This window comes from Uranotaenia lowii, chromosome 2, assembly GCF_029784155.1.
Source record: "Uranotaenia lowii strain MFRU-FL chromosome 2, ASM2978415v1, whole genome shotgun sequence".
Taxonomy (NCBI): Eukaryota; Metazoa; Arthropoda; class Insecta; order Diptera; family Culicidae; genus Uranotaenia; species Uranotaenia lowii.
Genome location: NC_073692.1, coordinates 128,594,497 through 128,617,114, shown reverse-complemented (window position 1 = coordinate 128,617,114; position 22,618 = coordinate 128,594,497). Strand labels below are relative to the sequence as shown.

The following is a 22,618-nucleotide window of genomic DNA, read 5'->3' as shown; positions in this document are numbered from 1 at the left end:
AAAAATATTTCAAAAAATCATTTTTAAAGATTTCTTAACGGTCTGTATTCGGTCACATTTTTCTTTTTTGCTTTCATCTCGATCCTCATTCACAGCGTCGGTTTTCAGAAGGGCACCAGGACCTGAGCAGAGTCTCTGAGTTTTCTCTTAACCAACCAGTGCATGAGAAAATCAATCGCGCAACGCGGCTTGCATTTCTCCGAGCAGTCGGTCGGCGACAGTCCTCGAGAAAACACTTACTCGATCGGGTTTCTTGCGAAAAGAGCTTATCACCGCTACGATTGAATGGGAAAAAAAAAGTGCAACGACTTACGATTTATGTCCAGCTGATGGAAGTTTGCGCCGTGAGATTACTTCGAGCTGGAACTAAGTGAATCTTATAATTTGGGAAGATATTTGCCTTCAATTCAGCTAACTGAGGTCGTGTGCAAGATTTTAGTGCAAATCATCACACTAAGAGGTGCTGGCCAAATAACTACTGCATGTGACGGTGCATTTCGTCCGAAGTTGACAAGTGCAGTGGAGTGTAGTTCAAAAAGTAAAACAAAAATTATGCCGTACAGAGCAGGAGACGCATGGTGTTTTTGCTAAATAAAATCAATGCCTTTCCCGACAGAAACCTTCCAACAGATTCGTTCATCCGATATAGATTGAAGAAATTAAGCTGAAAATCTGTCCTCAATCTCGAAAAGCCGGGTCTATCGCACATTTTCTCTTCTGTCGGTGGCGGTGAAAATATAATCAAATTAAACAAATACCTATTTGTTTCGAACAAACACACGCCATCGTTCGCAGTGACGCCGCGAAGAAAAAAACGCGAATTCAGCGGCTGATTGTGACGAAATAAGGGAAGCAAAAAAACGAAAATCGGCAACTAATCGTCATAAACTAAGTGTGGTATATTTGTAAGTTATTGCAAACAGGCGGCGCACCGATTTGGGCGCAGTTCTATCCGGCTTACATAAGACACGGTGACCGAGAAGAGATAATCCCGGTTATTTTTAAGGCGATTTCGCTGAAGTTTTCATGCGAATTGGATGCGACTCAAAATGGTAGGTATTTTATTGGTTGGCGTCCAACCTCAAAAAAAAAAAACTGATAAGCTGTTGTTGGTAAACCCTTTTTTTCTAGCCGAAAAACGTAAACAACGTTGACTCGGCGTCTGTTAAAAGCGTAGACAAGGAGGTAATAATATTTTGAAAGATGCTGTAAAAACTGAAAGTGTTCAGATGATTATACGCTCCGTGAGACATTGGATTGAAATAGAACATTATTATGGTTTACTGCCAAAAAAGTGCTCAAAAGCAGGGATTGAAGGGCGCCAGGTTTACTCCAAATGAACTTTTTCTAAATTTCAAATTTTAAGCATATTTGATTATCGAGACACAGGAATAAATACCCATGCATATATTAGTTGAATGTATTTGTAAAAATTATGTTATGTTTTTGCATATTACCTTATCAAAAGCGATAAGCGCTACCATTTTTCTATTTTTTTCGGATTGTTTACCATGACTCGAATTCAATAAGGCAGCACGTGACAATCAAAACATACCGTTAAACGGGGTAAGATTGATCACTTTTTTTAATATTTTTGATTATTTTTCTGTTAAGATCAATATGGCATGGTTCATATTTTAAAAACCAGTTCTGGACTCTTTCTGAACATAAAAAATGGTTGCAGAAATTTATTAGACAACTTTAAATTTGATTTAAAAATCGATGTCGTCTTAGATTAGAATTTGATGCCTTGGGGAAGCATTGATCAGTCTCTATTTTGATGGTTTCAACAAGTTTTCTTGATCATAAAGGATAATAATATTTACAAATGCTAGTACTTGAAAAACTAAGGCAGTTCGTGTGTAAAGGCCGAACAGCAATTAAGATACTTGGATATGATTGTCCCTATGGGGTGCTGCAACTAGCCGGTAAGAAGCATATTTACGAAATTTGTTTTCTGTTGCATCAGAATCAAGGCAATTCTAATATTTTCTTAGATGATTGTTCATGCACCGTTAATTTTTTTTTTAAATGTCATTCTTTTAGCAACTCAAGCAATATGGATGTAAAATTTTCGATAGACTCAAAACATTACCATTACCAAATCATTTTTGATGAGTTTTGATAACACCAATAGAAAGTCATATAACTGATAAAAAATCACCTTTTTTTATTTTGGTTGATTTTTAGAAGATGTTAGGAATTTATCCAGTCAGTTTGAGAATTAAATGTTATCAATTTTGTGATTCCCAAGTAAATTGCATCACTATTATAAGAACAGATTGGAGGATCGGGAAACATTGAAAAATGCACACTACCTTTTATGCTCAGTGGTTAAAAGGAACTTTTCCAAAGTTTAGCTATATAGGACTCCGACTCTCAGTTTCAAAAGTCAGAAAAAAGGATCGTAATAAAAAATATCATCAAACTTAAAAGAATATAAAAATTTTACATTTAAGTAAAAAGCATGCCACCTAAAATTTCGGAACATTAAAGTAAAGAGAAAAATCTGAACCAATACACACAAATACAAAAAAAAAGTTTCGTACCAGATATCAGATCAAAAAACAATCTATCAAGCACAAGTGAGTTTAAGAATATAAACACTTGAACTCGATCAACAAAAATAAAATCAAGATCTAAGAAAATCGGCTTTTAAATTTAAGTTCAAATATAACTGAAAATCCAGATTCATAAAGCCAAATTCAGAATATTGATATAAATTAACAATAAAATTCAGAATTAAATTTAATTGTTTGGATTACAGTTTTTTATCTTATAATCATCAACTAAAATTTTAAATAATTTGTGATTGTTTTGAATTTTTATTCAAAATACTCAAAATAGATTTGCCTTGAATGATCAAGGTTTCAAATGCTAAGAGAAATGTAATCCAAAAACATGACAGTTTAAATCCTTTTTTTTTTAATTTCCTAATTTATAGTGTAATTTGCCAATCCCTAACTGAAAATTGAAAAAAAATAATGATGCCACTAATTTTAAAGACATTTTTAAACATTATGTTGATTAGAAAAGTGTTGCTGTAAAATGAGTTGAATACTGACTTTTCCTGTATTGTTAGATATTTGTCAAACTCAGCTCTGTCAATTCACAATAAGATTCAATAAGTGTATTTAGTACAAAGTCCGAAAAAATGACATTGAAATAATGAAAAAAAAAAATTAAAAATTTAGTTTATATTCATTATTCTTTAAATTTTCTGGTTTTGTCCAATTCATTTTTTAATTTTTCTATTTTGACGATCATGCTAAAAGAAAACTTCAATGTATTTAAATACAGAGGTAAACACAAATCGAAAAAAAACTCCGTTTATAACGACTCTAGCAGAAAGATCCATTTTCTGTTTAAATCAATCTTCAGCAATTTAAAAATACTTGATTTTTTTTTTGTTTTGATTATAGTCGTTTTACCATCATTATGGCATTCGCGACTTTATCAACGTTGCAGTTGGCGGATCGTTATTGAAAAACTATCCGGTACAACTGCGTTCGATGTTTTACTCTTGGGCTTGAACTCGCGGACATCGGCTCAGAAGGTAACAGACTTGCCAACCCGAGTAACAATTTTAGCTTTATTATGGTCAGCAAAATATCGTTTGGACTATCGCATTAATCTTCATAAAAAGCTAAAGCGCATTCTATAACATCACTTGGACTCTGATAAAGCCAAAATCAGGCTATTTGGCTAGAAACGTCATCAAGACGTATAATTGTTGGTCATTAATGTTGGTCACCAAAGCTTTTAAAAAGCTATTATTAAACATGTTAGAATATTTTGTTTGATAATAGCTTTTGTCTGTCAGTTTTCGGAGTTTTTTGTTTTCCAGCAACCATAATGGTTGATGAATGATGATTGCATTATTCAGATATGATCTGGTAAAATTAATTGCTAAAAAAACCAATGTTTTAACCATACATTTAGCGTCTTTTCTACTGCCAGTCAAGATTTTAGGTAAAATGTATATGAAATAGTATCTTAAAATAAATGCGCCTCGTCAAATCTGATGGTCAATCATGATGGAATTGATGGAAAAAGGCCTGAAAAAATATTTTCCAATGCTTGCATTGTGAATCCATCAACATGGCGTCATTTTGTGCCCTTCGATTTTGCAACCAACATGGCGTGAGTCAATTCATAGTTTTATTGTGGTTTAATGATGACCCCAAAAAAAGCTACGATTTGACGTTTCTCTCGCAAGCCAACCAATTACACGCTAAGGTTGAGTTCCTCATTTCTGAGTTGTTAATCATTAGTACAGTAAATGAGGACAGACTTTTTGAATGAAAAGGGATTGGTTTTGAATGACCCGTGGAATAAATCATGAGTTGAAGTAAAATTTCGTTGTCTGACGCCATCTTGAAATCCAAGATGGCGGCTTCCGCTGAGCTTTAAAATGGTTTAAATGACTTGAAATCGCATGAAACCCCCACAAAATGGGTATCGGGTGAAAGGGCTAAACGAGTAGAAGTTGAATTTCGCTATCAGACGCCATATTGAAATCCAAGATGGAGGCATCCGCTCAACTTTTAATGCTCAATGCTGACAAAAAGTCGCATTAAACCACCACTATACGGGTATTGAATGAAAAGGCTAAGCTAGAAGATGTCGATTTTTTTCTTTCCGACGCCATCTTGGAATCCAAGATGGCAGCTTCCACTGAATTTAAAATGCTGTTAATCAATGAAAATCACTTGAACACATCTTTTTTTCACGTAATACTACATTAAAACTACTATTTTAAGACAATTTAGATCATTTTAAATCACTTTTATTATTTTTTCATTATGTTTCTAATGCATTTAGAACTTTTCTTGTTTTGTTTATAGTTTTTGATTTTTTTGCCATTTATGTAACTCTATTATTCCTATCATGCTATTATGTCTAAATTGTATTGGTCTTATTCTAGCGAAAACTATAAGGTTATGTTGTTTCTGTTAACCGTCTTGTTTAGGCACATGTGCCAAATTCGATGTTGCCAAAATCGAATGTTGCCAAAAACGAACGGGGTCTGTATTGTGGTGGTTTTTGTGGGATTTTCAGTCACTTACAGATTTTCAGAGAAACGTGAAAAGAGATATTTGACTTCTATCATTTAGCCTTAGCACCCAATACAATATATTAGAGAGTTTCATGCTATTTTCATTCATTTACAGTATTTTTAAGTTCAGCTGAAGCCACCATCTTGGATTTCAAGATAGCGTCAGAATGCAAAAATAAACTTTTTATAGCTTATCCCAATTGACAAACACCCATATTTTGGAGGTTTCATGCGATATTCAATGATTTAGAGCATTTTTAATGTTTATAGAAAGCTGCCATCTTGGATTTCAAGATGGCGTAAGATAGCAATATTCGACTTCTACTCGTTAAGCCCTTTCACCCACTACCAATTTGGGTTTCATGTCATTTTAAGTCATTCACTACATTTTAAAGTTTGGCGGAAGCCGCCATCTTGGATTTCAAGATGGCATCAGATAGCGAAATTCAACTTCTACCGGTTGATTTCTTTCAGCTTATACCCCTATAATATAGGTTTTATGCGATTTTCAGTCATTTACAGTATTTTCAAGTTGAGTGGTAGCCGCCATCTTGGATTTAAGATGGCGACGGGCAACGAAATTTGACTTCTACTCGTTTATTACTTTCACCTAATAACCATATTGTGAAGGTTTCACGATATTTCCAGTAATTTACAGCTCTGAAAATAAAAACGGAAGCCGCCATCTTGAATTAATGATGGCGTCAAGCAACAATTTTTTTTCTACTATTTGGGCCCTTTCACTCAATAGTCATATTGTGAAGATATTCATACCACTTTCAGTGATTTCAAGTTTTCAAAGATGTATTTTTTAATTTTAACTCAAAACCAACACACATAACTTACCAAAAATGTGTAAAAATGGGAGTTCCAATTCAAATATGTGCTATCTAATCTGAGCGTGTCCTGTTTTGACATCTTGATCGAGAACTGTCACTAAGTTTTATGGCGGTTTAATAATCATGCACTGAGTGCTATTATAGAACATGCAAAAGAAAGCTTGAAGCAAACTTCTAAGTTTGTGTTTTATTATAGTTTAAAAAGAGCATTCATAACTCTTTCAAAATAACTAAAACAGTATGTTTAATGAAAGTTTTATTAGCGTTTCCAAAACCATCTGAAAACATATGATCGAAAAAAAGTTATAAGCATTCTGCATGACCATAATAAAACCGCCATAAAACGAGCTGCACAAAAAAATGCCATAATCAAACCATAATAAAACTTCCTAATGCTAGTTGGCATAATCTGTGTTACTTGGGAATTAATCCCTAGAGTTAAAAACAGTATATTCTTCTTTTGAATTGATCGTGATCATTGCTGATGGCGAGATTACTTATATTTATCCAACAACTAATATTTATTCAACAATTGTTTAATAATTAATTTTATCTTATTTATAGAAAATAGCGCCTTTAAGTATGCATTTTCATTAGCGTTGAGACAAAGTTATAGAATTATCTTCTTCTGTCAGTTATAAATTGTGAAATGATATAAAACATGACCAAATTAGTCAATTGACATTCTATCTTGGGGTTTTGTTTGATTTTTTTTTAAGGGCAAGGTCTTCGTGAATAAAGGATCAAGTCTCCTTCAATAGAGGATCAAGTCTCTCTTAACTTCAAATATATCGCAATTTTTTACTCCCACGAAAATGCTTCCAGTTCATCTACGGGTAAAAGTATTGTTCTAATTATTGGAGCATAGAAACTTGAAGTTACAAGCTGTTAGAAAATGTAAAAGGGTGTGAGTTGCCAAATTTTTTCAAAAAAAAAAAAATGGTGAAAATAAGAAAATGGGATCAAGTATCCCCACTCTCCCCTATATATGATGTGGGATCCTATCTCATCCTATATCCTCCACCTTTTCGATGAGGTTTACAAATATATATATTTTAATATTGTGAAAATGTTTTTTTCAAAGCGTTGTATCTCTGAAACAAGATAATTTAGGCAAATCCTGTATCGTTTTTTCCGGGAATTCACCACGGGGATTAAAACTCATGTTCAATTTTTCATTTAGGTAAGATACTTCATCAGTTATCAATAATTGATTTCACTCTAAACTGATAAATTTTAAAACTTCTAAACGCCATATCACTTAAACTATATACAGGTGATAAAAAAATCATGTTTTAGACGCAAAAATCCTCCAAAATCAGTTTAAAAAAAATAGACTCCTAAAGTATGTTTATGTATTCATTTTCCCAGAAGCTCCCAGCAGAAATCCAGTTTTAAACTTTGAGTTGAAAATCCATTATGAAAATGAAACTTTTGTTATTTAAATCGCGATAAATTTAGACTGTTCATCAAAGAATTGAATTTACTATCAGAATTTAGCCCTCAACTTCAGAGTTTTTATTTTATATTATAATTAAATAAAAAATTTGGAAGTAATCTATAGGATTTCTTCCTTTTTTTCGTAAATTTTTTTTACAAATTTGTTACTATTTAATTCGTTTCAGTTCAAATAAAATTTAAAGTTTGAAATTCCAGAGAAAATAAATGGCAATAATGATCCAAAAGCTTCATAGTTCAGATTCAGGTTTTGATAATCTTATTTAAGAATTAAATTTATATCTATAAAAGGAAGAGTCGAAACTAGAATTGATATCATTAATTCGATATTATCGAATCACGATTCAACAATAAACTTTAGAGAAAAAATAATATATCATAATTTTACAATCAATTTTGGATTTATAGCAATTATTATCAAAAACTTTTCTTAAATGTTAGGTTTAACAGATGTGTAGTCGTAAAATGAGAATCTTTCAAAATTAGATGAGAGCCTTGCGCTGATATGGAGAAGCTCAAGTTTAATTTTGTCGGAAATTTTAAGATTTTTTTTCTACATTTTCTTCTCCAAAAATGAGTGTATTATTTTCATTTGTAAAATGGCATTTATAACGAGAAATTCATAAAAAAAAGGTCATAGAGTGACAATTTTCAAATTGACAGACATTACGAAAATAATCTTTTCATGAAACTTTTTTCACTGTAAATGTTTTTGATTCACAGATTGTTTTATAAAATGATGTATAAATTGTATAAACGGATATTAAAATAAGTAAATTGAGAAAAATTATTCAAAGTTTACACAATTCTTCCCTAATTTCATATATTTCAGAATCAATAACTCTGATTTCGAAATTCTTTACTTTCAAGAGGAGAAGAAGGAACAGTTTTCAGCTAATGTTGAATACTCATTCGCCACGACGCCCCTCCCTGCCGCCATTCGGTTTCTCAAAATGAACGTTTTTTCATCAGTTATTTACTCCTTTTTATTGAATCAATCTTGAAAATTTGTACAAAATTGTTTTTTTTATGCATCAAATTAATAAATTCTTAGAAGCAACATAATGCAAATTGTATTCATATACGCTTCAACCTAATTAATCAATAAATCTGAAAGAAGCTATAAATGATGTGTATTATCAAGCAATAAATATACGAATTACAACAAATTTTTCTCCCTGTTGCCCCTTTTCACCCCATTTCAGGATACTGTTTTCAGTGTCGAAATGTTTACTTCTAAGCACTGAATGGCATAAAACCTTTTCGGAATCTACCTTAAGAAGCCCCTGAATCGAAATCAGAAATTGGAAAACCAACTTATTTTCGATGAAATCAGTATTTAAAAATGAAAAAAAAAATCAACCTAACATTGAGAAAATTCATTTTTGTTAAAAGTACCTACTAAAGGAAATTTTTCATTTTCAATCCTCATTTTTCATCAATCATTTCCACTGCCAAGCAACGGTACCGAAATCCCTAGGCTATTTACCTGACCATGGCCGAATCACACTATTATTAGAGTGAAATAATGATTTTCGTCGTTTTAATTATAAACAGTTTGTTTACATGCTGCGCATCCGAATACTTCTCTCTCTTTCGGATGAAACGTGTGTGTGTGTTCCCCCATTTGGGACGACGATGACCGGTTAGTTGGACTTGGGATAGTTTCTTATACCTGCTACTGAAACTGAGGAAACTAAACACATTCCTTCGGATGAAGATGAGAGTCGTCTATGCATCTTGCGGTTTCACGTCCTCCAGAATAAGATTGTTCATCGAATGATTTTCCTAAGAATAACCGCGTTTATCGTGTCCAAATTCACGAAATTGCGGTTAATGAGACGGATTTAAAACTTTCCATGAGTTGAACAAATTTGTACCGCAACATGGTACGTGATGTATTGCTATTGATATGCATCAAACCATTCAAATAGGAACACGTGTGTTCAATCTCGTAAAAATGATGGATTTTAACGACCATACGTTGAGCGCCAATGACGTGCGCTAAACGATTGCAAAACGTCTCAACGGATTGTCATTCGCAACGATCCCGAGAAATGACCGTCCACATCGACCTTATCTAATGTCACAGTCGTTCATTGTCCCACTTATCTACTTGCAGCGTTTCTCACCGATGCAATGTTTGCTGTTTGTGCTGGCGATCTTCGGTCCAACCGCGGTCAGCTGCTCCAAAATTCTTGTGCTCGTTCCTTTCCCAGCGCCGAGCCATTGGCTTTGGTTGGAGCATTTTGTCCAGGAACTGCTGAATCGGGGCCACATGGTAACGGCCATCACCAATTTTGCGAGCCCGGAGAAGCACGAAAATTACACGGAAATACTTATAGACCCACCCTACGATATCCCGTACTATTGTGAGTGATTGACTCCGGAATTCATTTAGCAAGTAAATGCCTTAATCATGCAATTTGCAATCTCTGATTGATTCCAGTTCCCATAGCGGATATTTTCGAGTCCAAATACTCCAGCGACATCAAGAATTTGTTCCTGTACTGGAATGTGGGACTTTCGACGACGAAATATGCCCTGGAGAATCCGAACGTGCAGGAATTCATCGAACATGACGACACCGATTTCGATCTCATCATCTCGGAGCAGTTCTATCAGGAGGCGTTTCTGATGTTTGCCCACAAATACCGAGCACCGATTGTAACCGTAGGTATGCGTTTAGTTGTAATTTTCAAAACGATCAGGATTGATATTGATAGTAACGTGTAACGGAGTAAACGTATACAGAATGAATTAAATACGCAGCGCTTATTATAAACCTTTTTATTAGTACAGTTCCACTTTTATACACCTGGGAACTGGGGGTAAAACGCCACCGTTAGAATAAATTTCTTATTACTCAAAAGTCAAAACTGAAAAAAATAATCTATTGAAATCGACAGTTTTGAAAATAGAACCGTTCTTTCTCAGAAATTCAAGTACAAAATCACTTTACTTGAAGAAACATCTGTTCATCATTAAATTTCATAAGGGCTTATAACATATCAGCACTAACATGTGAAAAGGGTATAAAAGCCAAAGTAAACAAATCCCGTTTTCAGTGAATTCAAGAAGCCCAACATGAGCTCTACTTATCACAAAACCCGTTTTTAGTTTATTAATCCATTAGATCTTAAATACAATTTGAGCAAAGAATCTTAAAAATATATAGCTATAATATGACATTATTTTCACAAAAATTGGTTTATTAAACCTTCACTCCACAATAAAGCAAACGGACTAGAAGCATAACATCAAAAGGGGGAAAGTGCGGAAAGACTCATAAGCGTTTGTCAAAAAATAGGAGAAATTTTATCTCTATTTCACACACACACCTGAGACTGACAGTACAAATCAAAGGGTGTGTAAACCATTTTGATGAAATTCATACTCCAGCTAGATTCTATCTCCATGTTTTTTTTTTCATTTTTCCTTGAGAATACTTTTTTATCGATAAAAACATATTCATAACGCTCCTACGCACCGTTTGGGTCATATCAACTTGAAGTACATACTCCATGTGAATTTTAATAAGCGATTTAAAAATAAAGGTTGCAAAATTTTCACATAGACCGTTTTCACGTGTTGATACTTATATGATTTGCAATGCAATTGAGGTAAAGTGCGCATAAGTTTGCTATGCATGAAACTCATGTATTTACGTTCAGGCGATTTTTATTGGTGCAAAGAAGTGCTTCCAAAAATGTAGGGTAAAACTGTACAAAACGCACCAGCTAAGCATAATTGCTATTTATAGCGATACCAATCATTTAAGAACCAAATTGAAAGTTGACGACGATTCAAGGATGAAATTTACGTATTACCGAGAAGAAAAAATATGATAAAAACTCGATTTTGACTATATTTTGGTAAAAAAAACTAAAATAGCCAGAAAACAAACCGCGGGGTAGAATGCCAAAACTAGTGGACAGAACGCACCAAACAGGAAGGGTGGTAAGAAATAGAATAATGATTATACGGAATGTAATTATTGAATCACCAAATGTTTAATTAAACTTTCATCGTATTTTTGTAAACTACCATTCTTTGGCTAAAAATCATTGCTGAACTCATCGAAAATTTCGCTTTTCAAAATTCACTTTTTAATATCCTTATATATAAAACGCCTTCAAGTAGGCAACGAAATTGAATTTTTTTGACTGATATAGTGATATCGCGGCAAACATGGCGGCCGATAGTTTTTTTCGAATCGAATATTGGTGCACCGTTTTAACTCGAACAAGGACGAAATTTGTTATAACTATGCATTGTTATCGTAATTTGGGAGTCAGCAAATAAAAAGAAAAGCGTTTTGTTTTGATATTCGGGTTTTCTCAAAAGTTAACAGCATTCAAAATTTGAGCGTAAAACACGTGGTATTGTAGGCATTCTGCCCCAATTTCCATATGATTGATTTTTGATAAAATTTGTAGGAAATTAATAAAATACAACAAAATATTTATAGTCTTCCGAAAGTGCACATGAGTGGTAAAACGATAAGCTGTAGTTTGGTCAGATTGCGCAGGCTGTTTTACCATAAAACCTTATATGTTACTTATAAAAAATTATAAGTTTCACGCTGATTCCATTAATTCCTCTGTTTCTAAGAACTAAAGTAGATTTTGTGAACTTTTCATCTATTGAATGATGAAAAAGCTTGTTTGCTACAATAAAAATGAAGAAAAACATCATTCGAAGCCGGTAAGTTTATATTTGAGAAAGAATGACATGGGCCATCTTACCCCGCTGGTGCGTCTTGTACAGTTCTCCCCTATGCGAGATGAAAGCAGTATCAATTTACCTCACGAAAGGAAATATGTATTGCTACGCACAGTGCTGCCAGATCAACAAACAGCCATATGAATAGTAAGATAAATCCACATAAAATTCATGAATTTACAATTATTTCCGTTTTAATTGTAATAATTTTATCCAATTTGACATTCAAACTTCTATGGAACAGTTTGTCTTCTGAGCGCTCAAATTTCGATCAAAAATTTGTAAAATACCAAAAAATAAAAAAGAACAACTGACAAAACAGAAATTAATTAAACAAAATAACATAAACTATGAAATAATAATTTCAAAAAAATAACAAAAATTACAAATTTATAAAAACAGACAAAGTAACAAAAATTACAAAAAATTTGTAAATTTTCAATATTTTCATTTCCATATTCTTTTAAAATTTTTGTGAAATCTTCAATTTTCCCAATTTTGGTTATTGTACCCAATAATTTTTGTTATTTGATTCCATTTCTTAAACTGTGGTAGGGGAGATGCGGGCATAACGGCCACCTTGGAAAGGACGCTAATTTAACCATAGAAAAAGGTATAATATTTATGTGAGTAACATCATTTTTTCGTGTTCAGATACTGAAAAAGTTTTCTTCCTAACTGGCTTTAACTTGAAAAAGTAGATATAAATGTTTGAAAATGCATTTGAATTTTTTTTTCATAAGTTGAAAAACAGTCAGTGTAGGGGCATTATGAGCAGTATAAGCACAATTAATAGGGGAACGATGAGCGTTTTTTGCCGTAGAATCTAACAGCGAATTCAACTCGATGAAGTCAACTGAATTATAGAGCTACTGAATAGTTTCATCTGACGATTTGGCCTATTGGTAAGGTGTCCAAGATCAGATGACTCGAGTTCGATTCCTAGTCGAGGAAATTTTTTTTTTCTTTTTCCCTTATAATCGATGCATTTTGCTCTAAACCAGGGATGAGCAACCAGCATGTGGTCCGCAAGACCCTTATGCGCGTCCCGCGAAGATTTTCCTTATTTTTATGCCTTAATTTTTTTTTACAATGGATTTTAGGGAAAATTTATATGACTTGATCAAATATGCATTTATCTGCATTTGCCCTACAATCATTCAGAAATTTAACTTTTTTCTGGCATTTAAGCATTATTTAGGTTTTTTTCAAGGCATAACGTAATATTGGATTTATTATTCTGGTTACATTTTTCCTATTTATTCAACTCCAACCACTCTGAAAAGCAAAATCCATTAAAGTGAGTCGGAAAGCAGCCAAAAATCAGAGGCTACACAAGATCAAGATCAAGTAGGCCTACTGTTCGGCAGCCTGATAGTAATAGTTACGCTCAAATAAGTATAAAAACTTCATTTTTGGCTCACTTCTATTGACATTTACACTATGAAGATCATAATTGGCCACTTTGAATTGTATATTGTTTTTTTTCTGATAGCAAAACTGTAAAATATGTAACCGAACTGGTCCGAACTCAGGAGATATAACCAGCGGTGTTTAAACTCGCCTCGGAAAGAATCATTCGGCTGATTTTTTCCGAGTTTAACTTGTTGTGTGCAGATCGATTTTATCTTCGTTCCAATCATGACGTGATTGCACACAAAACAAAGAGAACAGTTCCGAGTTGATGTTTTCCCCTCCTCGCAGGAATAAAATCACACCAATGAAACAACAGAACGAAGCTTACCGTAAACGAATGCTCACGAGCGATCGTTGCCCGACGGACCGAGTTAACATTCCTCGCACCCTTCTCTCGCTCGTTTCCCGTTCCCCTGTATCTATCACTTTTAGCCACGCCCCCATGCGTTGTCCGATTGATGTGTTCGGCTGCCGAACGAAAACGATTTTTTCTTTAATTCGCTGAACTGTTCGTTTGCTTCGCTGATGTTTCTCCCCCGATTGCTGTTTACTCCTGCCGAGTTTACCCGAAGCTTACTTCCTGATGCTTTCCGAGTTGAACTTTAGATAGCATCATTGCAGATTGAGTTTAACGAAATAAAATCGTTCTGCAAAGAAGGGCAAAGTGCGAGTATGTAGACTCGCGATTTTAACATCTCTGGATATAACCAGTTAAAAATGACTATTTTTGATAAGTATTTTCATCACTCGCAAAAAAATTATATTGAAAAAAAACTGAAAGTTGATATTTTTCTGAAAATTTTCATAACTGTGACAGTGATACAGTAATAAGTTCTATGGCAAAGTTGCTAGAATTGGTACAAGCTAAAAACTTTTCTTAGACAGCTTAGCTCTAAAATGGATATTCAAAAATTTATTTTTTCTAACTAACTACTAGGTGGATTATTCAATTTTTTAAAAAACTTTTTTATTAGCCCTTGTAATGTTGGTCATTTGTCTCGAAGACACTATAGGGCTGAAACGCATAGTTTCAGCACAAAATAGTTTTGATCGTCTTTTTCATATGTTGCCCCTGTGTGCGTTGGTTCAAAAGGTTGCTCACCCCTGCTCTAAACGGTGAATCCTAGATCCATCCAACAAAGCAAAAACATAGAAATATTTGTCTGTTCGTAGAATAAAAACAATTCACGAGTGTGTGTACATAATGTTTCTGGTGCTTTATTGGCGGATGATACAACTAGCCTTTCAATGCAACAATCAAAATAATCGATCATGAATGGTATATGAAAAAAAAATCGCCCCGACCAGGGATCGAACTCGAGTCTTCTGTTTACCTCTCCGGCACCTTACCAATAGGCCAAATCGTCAGATGTAAACAATTCAAATTGTAGCTCTATAATTCAGTTGACTTCATCGAGTTTAATTTGTTGCTAGGTTCTATGGCAGGAAATGCTCATCGTGTCCCAATTATAAGTGCTCTGTTCGCCTCGAATCAACAAGTTAAAATAAAAACGCGTTTGAAAAATCTTAAATTTAATGATGATGAAAATTGAAGAACAATGTGTTCATCATGTTACAGTGCGTACTTTATAGATCAAGATAATTTAATTATAATAAGAGCTTATTTTCCGGTGCTCGAAAATTATAATATTTTATTCACTTGAAAACCTTGTTGGTGTTTTTTAAATATCTCTGTAAAGATGATAAGGAGATTTCCGTGTTGCTGAAATATTAATTCTAAAGGAAGAACGAAACTAATCCTCATGAAAGTTTATTTACGGAAATACGAACTTTTGTAAAAAAAAAAAAAAAAGAGAAGTGCTTACTATGCCCCTGGGGCTCGTTATGCCCTTATCACCCTTATTTTTCATTTTATTCTTATTTATTATTCTGCTTTTGGTTTATTGGTTATTTTTAGGACCACCTTAGAAAAAAAAAGAAAGAATCACCTATGAAAAACTAATTTTAAGATATCTACTGCCTATTCGAATGCCTTCATTCAACACTGGAGCTTTAGAAAGAGACTATGATAAGTGATTTTGGTCAAAGATTCTTTCCCAAAATAATATCAGACCTCGACGTTTCATGCATTTAAAAGTTCCTAAGTCGGAATCAAATTTAATATTTCGATTTTACTAAGGTCTTTTTTAAATTTTGAGGGTCTAAAAAGGCATTTACAGCAACCTACGTACACGTGTTAATAGAATAGATTGGCATTTTCATAAAGGATAAAAAGTGTTTGTTCTGCGTATTGTAACCCCAGTTTCTCTAGGTTTTTTTTGCGCATGAGGTAAAATCTTGTTTTTGAAAAAGTATAGCAAACAATTTGAAGGGTTGTCATATATTGCAACAGTGTTTATTGCTGTCATTTTTTTTGTTTCGATTAAAGTCGTTTCAACATCTTAGGCCGATGACATAGTAAATACGATTCGATGCGATGCGGCGAATGCGAATCAATGCGGTGAACCACATTTAATGAAAATGTATGTGAATCGCTTAAACCTGACATACTCAACGCGGCGAAGCAGATGTCAATTTGTTCCGCCGCTCGAGTTCGCATAGGCTGCTTCCGTAAATTTTCCGCCAATTCGCATCGCATCGTATTCACTATGTCATCGGCCTTAATGTCATTCGCGACTTATATCAACGATGCAGTTGGCGGACAGTCATTGAAAAACTTTTCCGGCCCAACTGTGATCGATGTTTACTCTTGGGCTCGATCGCACGGACATCGCCTCAGAAACCAACTGACTTGCCAACTGAGCTATATCACAAGCCCAGCTGCTGATATGCTGACAGGTTATAAAGATAAAGATTATCATCCAGAATCAGGTTTAGCATCAGCATCCAGGGTTAGGATTTGAAAATTAGGACCAGGACTAGATGAGAAACCGAATCCTATCTAGAATCAAGATTCGGATATAGAATTAGAAAACTGATCTGTATTCTGGATACTGATCCTTATTTTAAACCTCATCAGTATGTAGTCTCTGAATTCGGCTCTTATTCTCAGCCCAGATTCTAGCCTTGATCCGAGGTCAAAGATCAGATTCAGGATTAGAATCAAGGATACAGAATCATGATCGAATGGTGATCACGATAAAGGTGCACTAAGTTCCAAAATTAAGGATCAAAATTGGAACAATATTTAGAATCGGGATCTACATACAGAATCAGGTTCAGAATTAGAATCCGGGATCGAACAAGAAGCATAGTCAAAGGGATCATAGGTTTTGAACCAGGATATGAAACATGTTCAGCCTACTAGATCAGAATTAAGCGTTGACTCAAGGTGTAGCTCAAGCATCTAAATCTTGACTTAAGCAACTCTTTTTATTTAGAAAAAAGCATTTTGAAAACTTAGGTGGTATCGTCGACATAGCCAGTTTTTTCATATCTGGTGGTTGAAAAAGGATCAATCAACCTGGCTGGTACCAATTACCGCAAAGCTCGGGTAGAATCTTCAATCAAGCGTTATAAAATTTATAACTTTATAATATAAAGACAACAGATGGCCCTGCCACAAAGAAAGCGCCAATGTGGTCTAGAGAAGAGGCTGACGCGAGTCTGGTTATGATTACCAGGCTTACTGGGTTCGATTCCCGGTATCAGCAAGAAAACTTTTGGGTTCTAATCCCAAAAGTGGCCGGCAGGTAAGATGTGTTTCCTCTTGAAACTGACTATAACAAATGTTCAATCAGTTGCCATTTGGTCAGGTATATACGGATGCCGGAATACCTCTAAGTAAACTAGCCCACCTGATTGACTCGTTCTTCCAAAAACATACTTACATCAACACACGCAATACATTCACTCCATAGCAACTCGTAAAAATTCATGGGGTCCGAGTATGGTGTACGCACAGCATTGGAGATTTGTCGAACTTAGTAATCTTAATAAGAATGCATGTGAGCTCATAGGCAGAAACTGCGGTGAATCCGTGCACCCATGGTGGTGGATAACCAACATACATACGTATACATACATGTTTGAACTAAATTTTACACTTTTCGGTCAATGAAGTTGTTTTAAATAAAAGAAGAATGCTGCATACAATTAGGGGTAAAAAAAAAATACAAAAAAATCTACTAGCTTAAATCATAAACATTAATGTTCGAATGGATGATATTTTGAAATCAACAAACGTGTGATGCAAAATAACCATATTCCAGAATATGGAAACGAGATTTCAAAGGTGAATCCCTGATTTCCAATTTGATATATTGTAGCCCAGACTGGTAACTGAACTATAAAAATGATTATTTAAAAATAAAATTGATGATCGCCCGAAATATACTTTTACACAAACAGTGTTGGTATAGGATAGAAAAAAAAACAATAAAAAGTTTGAAGGTGAGTTTATTAAGCCAATCCGTCGTACTGGGTAGTGATTTTTACGGCATCAAAAAACGCAATGTATTATGTTTTCTATGAAAATATAAATCTTAAAAAATTATCTTAAAGATAATTCGACCAGCTAAAACCTGTGTAGGGGAAGAGGTGGGACCATCATAAAAAACAGCATAAGATGTGAGAAATTATGGCATCAACGTTTTGTAATGATTAAATGATAACTCGATTATATTATTTTAAAATAAAATTTTAACAAGTTCTGTGGTATACAAATATTGTATCTAACTCCGTTGTTGCATGATGCCCCGTTTGACGGTACTTACTTGAGCGCGTATCAATTGTACTCTCATTACAGCTCAAAACTTATCCTTTGAAAGGCAATTTATAATCATAGAATCTATATATATAAAAAGCAATTTCTGTATGTTTGTTTGTTTGTTTGTTTGTTTGTTTGTTTGTTTGTTTGTTTGTCCTCTATAGACTCAGCCGTCTTAAGGGCTAGAGAGCTGAAATTTGGCATGGATGCTCATTAGGACCAGGAAGGATGAAAAATGTTTTTAGATTTTCCGATGACCCCTTCTGAAGGGGGTCGTCCATAGAACACAAATATTATTTTCGCGATATTGACGTTACTTTTCGTCGGATCGTGTTGAAAATTTGCACATGAGTGTTTTGAAAGACAAGCAATCGATTTCAGGTGTCAAATTTTATGTAAGAGGTCAGCCAAAGGGGTCGTCCATATTAACTGATCGCTGTTTTTGCGATATTGATGTTATTATACATCATATTCAGATGAAAATTTGTACACGATCGTTTTGAGTGACGTGCAATCGATTTGAGCTATCAAATTCAGTGTAAGGGGCCGGCAAAAGGGGTCGTCCATATTAAATTTTCAGTATCTTAGTGATATTGAAGTTTTTATACATCGGATTGGGGTGAAAATTTGCACATAGGAGTTATAAGGGACAAGCAACAGATTTCACTTATCAAAACTAAAATCAGAGGTCGGCCAAAGGGGTCGTCCATATTAACTATTCACTGTTGATGCGATATTGTCGTTATTATACATCGGATTCAGACGAAAACTGGTACACGAGAGTTTTGAGAGATGAGCAATGGATTTCAGGTATTAAATTCAGTGTAAGGGGCCGGCAAAGGAGGTCGTCCATATAATCATAGTCGTCCATTTCAATATTTTTGCAATATCGTCGTTATTTTACATCGGATTGGGATGAAAATTTGCACACGGTAGTTTTCAGGGACGAGCAACCGATTCCAGATGTCAAATGTTTTGCCAGGGGTCGACGAAAGGGGTCGTCCATATAAATTAATTCTTCACTATTTTTAGCAACATTGACGTTATTATACAATGGATTGCTTTGAAAATTTGCACACGGGAGTTTTGAGGGAAGGGCAATCAATTTCAGTCATCAAAGATTGTATAAGAGCCCCCGAAAGGGGTTTAGCTTTTTGGCAATAATTGCGTTGTTATGCAATGATCGTATCGAAATTTATACACGTGGTTTTTTGGCACGGTTAAAGGATTTCTGACTTCAAATTTAGTAGCAGATGACAGACAAAGTGATCGACCAATATTTTTGCAATTATTACTTAACAATGAATTCAGAAGTGCATCTGGAAAATGCTTAGCAATTGCCTTCATACAAACTGTTCATGACATATTCCAAGTTGAAAGCGAAACGGAGTTCGTATGGGATCAGCTAGTTTCAGTATAAAAATTAAACATGTCAACGATTTCTCCTTTGATGTTCTTCGTGAAACATACATTTTAAATTTCCTACTCCCCATTGCAGGAACCCTGGGTTACACCGATTCGATGGACCGAGCCATGGGTCTTCTGACACCCTGGTCATTTGTGCCGCATCCCGTTCTGCTGTACATGGACGAGATGACTTTCAGCCAGCGATGCTACAACTTCATGATTTCACTGGCCGATGCGGTGATTCGGCGATACTACTATATGCCTCAGCAGGATAAAATGGCGAAGACATATTTTGCCACAATTGAAGGTGAAGTGTTCTTACGTTTTAATTGAAATCCCGGAATTTGCTAACGAATCGCATTTCAATCCCACAGGTCCCGAATCATCCCCATCGGTTTACGAGCTTGAAAAAGGAATATCTGTGATGCTTATCAACAGTCACATCTCGACTTTTGCACCCAGACCAGCCATATCGGGATTGGTAAATGTCGCCGGTGCTCATATAAAACCGGCAAAACCTTTGCCCGCTGATATTCGTCGATTTCTGGATAATGCCAGTGAAGGAGCCATATTTTTCAGTTTAGGATCTTATGTAAAGAGCGCCGATATGCCAAAAGACAAACTGAAAGCGTTTTTTGAGGTTTTTCGTAATTTGAAACAGAAAGTGCTTTGGAAGTTCGAAGACGAAAGCATGAGAAACGTGCCGAAAAATGTGATGGTCCGGAAGTGGTTGCCTCAGAGCGATATATTGGCTCATCCAAACATAGTCCTGTTCATTACCCACGGGGGAATGTTTGGTACCCAGGAAGGAATCTATCGAGGGGTTCCGATGCTGTTTATACCATTCTATGGGGATCAACACCGGAATGCTCTGCGCGCTGAACGATCCGGATACTCACTGACGCTTAACTTTGCTGACGTTAACGCGATAACATTGGGATCCAGGATCAACGAACTGCTTACCAATCCCACCTTTAGTCGACTCGCGAATAAGGCTTCGGAACTGTTCCGAGATAACATAGTTCCTCCGATGGACGAAGCAATGCACTGGATCGAGTACGTGATTCGCCATAAGGGAGCGAAGCACCTGAAGTCCAATTCGGTAGATCTCAACTGGATACAGTACTTGCTGTTGGATGTGATTGCATTTTTCGTGGCTGTGCTTCTGCTTGTGCTATATATTGCTTATACTATTTATAGACTGCTGTTCGAGAAACCTTCTAAACAGAAATCCAAAGATTCAAAAGGTTCCAACGCCAGCAACAAACCAAAGAATGCCAAAAAGACCAAAACACACTGAATAAATTGATGTCAAAGCGTTTCATTACTTTTAATTTTAACAGTACAACCTCTTTCCGAAATTCTAGTTCATGATCATCTTGAATTGCCAATCCCATCTGACATCAGGAAGCGTCCATATCGGTTGAAAATCAAGAGAGATATAACGATTTTATTCACAGTCTAATCGCTAGGCTTTAGGACAGCATCCATAAAAAAGAAATGGTTTAAAATTAAAGATTTCATGAATTCATTAGACGTCCCAAAAAAAATGTGATTGCGTATACAGCCGTTTGACGAAACGGCTGTAAAATCGAGATAAAAAGCGAACAAGAAATCATTGCGACACCGAAAATGTCATGCCAGTTTCCTTATAATGTTTAGAGTAAAACCAATATTTTAGGGTAGTCTTATACATACATTTACTTCAAAAGGAAATTTAATCGATGGAGCTTTAAGTGTAAAATTGAACGCATTTTCGCTTGATACCCTCCATCAAAGTCTTTACAGTGCCATCCGGTACCAGTTTCCCAGTTTTTTAGATTTTCTTAACATGTCCTTCTCGTCTTTGACTGTCTTCTTGCTCTTCCGAAGTTTGCACTTCATTATTGCCCAGTACTGCTCTACCGTATGATGAATCTAGATATGGTGGTCTCCCTTTGGCAAAAAGTAGGCGAGGGTTGGATGCGGCGGTGGGGGCAAAACGCAGCCAAAATTTGACAGCTGGCTGCTGGCTGGCTGGGATGCCAGGTGCTCTGGGGTGGAATTATGAATCATATTCGATTCGAGTTACCCGTTTCGAGTTGAACTCGAATCGGATTAGAATCAGTATTACGAATCTCGTTCGAGTTCTAAATTTTAACGTATTAGATTTCGAGTAAATCGGGTAGTAGATCATCTCGAAACGTTCCATTCGAATCGAGATCGGTAATGCCAAAGTTGGTCGAATCGAACGAAACTCGATTAATTCGAGTTCCATAATCCCGCCCCTGATTTTAGTAAAACACGGAGTTTTGCCAATCATCAATATATTGCTCAGATAAAGATTTCGCCATGATTTTTGCAAATATAATCCATAGAAGCGAAAAAAATTAATCCGGCTAAGTTCCGGGCTGGTAAGCAAACCTGGAAGACGTTGAACCAATAGACGACGGTGCCAGTTTTGTCGGTAGCAATGAGTAACATAGTTATCCATTACTTATAACAGATTTATGCTTATTCAACACTATTTTCTTCCAAGAGCTGTCTGGAAGCAGCAGAAAGTCATCGAATCGAATGGTATCATGGCGATGTATGACATTCCATCGTCCGAGAAGTGGCTGGCCTTCCTGCAGGAACATCTGATCTTCATCGAGATGAAACAGCTGCTTCAGGAGGACCCCCGTCTGTTACCATCGTTGCTTCAGAAGATCCAATCGAGTAATCCGAATTTGGTGCAAAATTTGCTATACACATAACATACGACGTCTTATAGGACACGACACATAACGTTCTTACTTTACGGAAAAAAGGATATAAAGTTACTTTTTTGTCGACCGGTTTCGGGCTCGATGTTGTCCATCTACAGGACGATGTCCGACTGATTACACAAAGGATAATTAAAGCTCCAGTTTCATACTTGATGAAGTATTCGTCGAACGCAATTGGCATTATGCGGATTTATGGTTGATCAGGTTGAAGAGAGGTGAAATGATCGGCGGATCATCTTCGTTCATCAACAGTTTTTCAGCGGTGCTGATGAACATCGACTCCCAAGCCTTCAGATGT

The 22,618-nt window shown here is 35.3% G+C and overlaps 1 protein-coding gene across 1 annotated transcript; it reads left to right on the top strand.

Moving 5' to 3' along the window:
• Positions 1-216: 216 nt before the first annotated feature.
• On the top strand, positions 217-20,887 carry LOC129740942 (UDP-glycosyltransferase UGT4-like). Its single transcript, XM_055732601.1, has 5 exons — positions 217-1,052; positions 9,479-9,728; positions 9,806-10,033; positions 19,665-19,880; positions 19,948-20,887. The coding sequence occupies exons 1-5, from the start codon at positions 1,038-1,040 to the stop codon at positions 20,871-20,873; spliced, it is 1,635 nt and encodes a 544-aa protein (XP_055588576.1). The 5' UTR covers positions 217-1,037; the 3' UTR covers positions 20,874-20,887.
• The last annotated feature ends 1,731 nt before the right edge of the window (positions 20,888-22,618 follow it).